The 984-nt window shown below is 49.0% G+C and overlaps 1 protein-coding gene across 1 annotated transcript; it reads right to left on the bottom strand.

Moving 5' to 3' along the window:
• Nucleotides 1-267: 267 nt before the first annotated feature.
• Nucleotides 268-903, bottom strand: Pmar_PMAR007194 (hypothetical protein; the record flags this gene model as incomplete). The annotated part of the gene is made up of 1 exon (XM_002779906.1): nucleotides 268-903. A coding segment is annotated over one exon (636 nt), but the record flags the coding sequence as incomplete, so codon positions are not given.
• Between the last annotated feature and the right edge of the window lie 81 nt (nucleotides 904-984).

Below are 984 nucleotides of genomic sequence, written 5' to 3'. Positions count from 1 at the left end.
AAGTCACACACGAGACTAATGGCAGCTACTACGCCAAATATCGAAATGAGCAGAAGTTGAGTATACGGATGATACCAAAAAAACCCGGACCGTCGACAGACGGACCGGGCGATCCCTTGAGAAGTCCGTCAAACCTACTGTTCATATTACTTCAACCTACTAAATACAAAGAAAAAATGCTGAGTCTTCAACTACCATAAAATTATTAACAAAAAATCTACCTCGCGAATACCGGTGATAGATTTCCCAGCAGTCGGCATCCGCTTGTTAGGCATCATACTTAGAGAGAGAATCAACAAGCGACTCATTAAGAGCCTTCGAATCGAAGCCATTATCAATAAGAAAGCTCAGACATGATAGTAGATCAGCCACAGCAACAGTGCGCACGTGGTTTTCGACAACACTGGCAGCGACGGACTCAAGTATAGCGCGGTTCATAGAATCAGGGATATGACAAGCGTAGGGAGTAGTAATATCAGAGCTATTGTGGCTCTGAGGCGTAGAAGGTCCCAGAGGAGAATGCAATAGAGGCAACCAGAGCGGTGGAGAGCGATCGGCTGAGGGATTGGACTCGTACGACTCAATACGGAGACCACCAATACTGTTCGCAGCACGACTCGCAGCAGCGTCCGAGGACTTCTTGGTGCTCTTCTGTTGAGGGCAGCCGTGATAAAGAGAGAGAACATAGTCGTTATTAAGATCGACTCTATTAGAGCCAGCGACTCGGATACCAGACACGACCTCTTCATGAGAGTGAGCGTTACGACAACCATCGCCCAAGTTGCAGCCATGAGAGCTACCGAGGTACTTGCAGAGCCTCTTGATCACCGGCATCGGGGACTTTTCAAGCTCGGCTTCGTCGTGGGCGAAAGGACATGGGTTGCGACCACAACAGTACCCGGCCTTAGAAGGGCATAGATAGGACTTGGGACGAGCTAGTTGATAAGGCGAGTGGGCAAATGGACACCTATCGCCGTCTAGACA

Source organism: Perkinsus marinus, assembly GCF_000006405.1.
Source record: "Perkinsus marinus ATCC 50983 genomic scaffold scf_1104296945094, whole genome shotgun sequence".
NCBI classification, from domain to species: domain Eukaryota; phylum Perkinsozoa; order Perkinsida; family Perkinsidae; genus Perkinsus; species Perkinsus marinus.
This window is presented reverse-complemented; position numbering and strand designations above follow the sequence as displayed.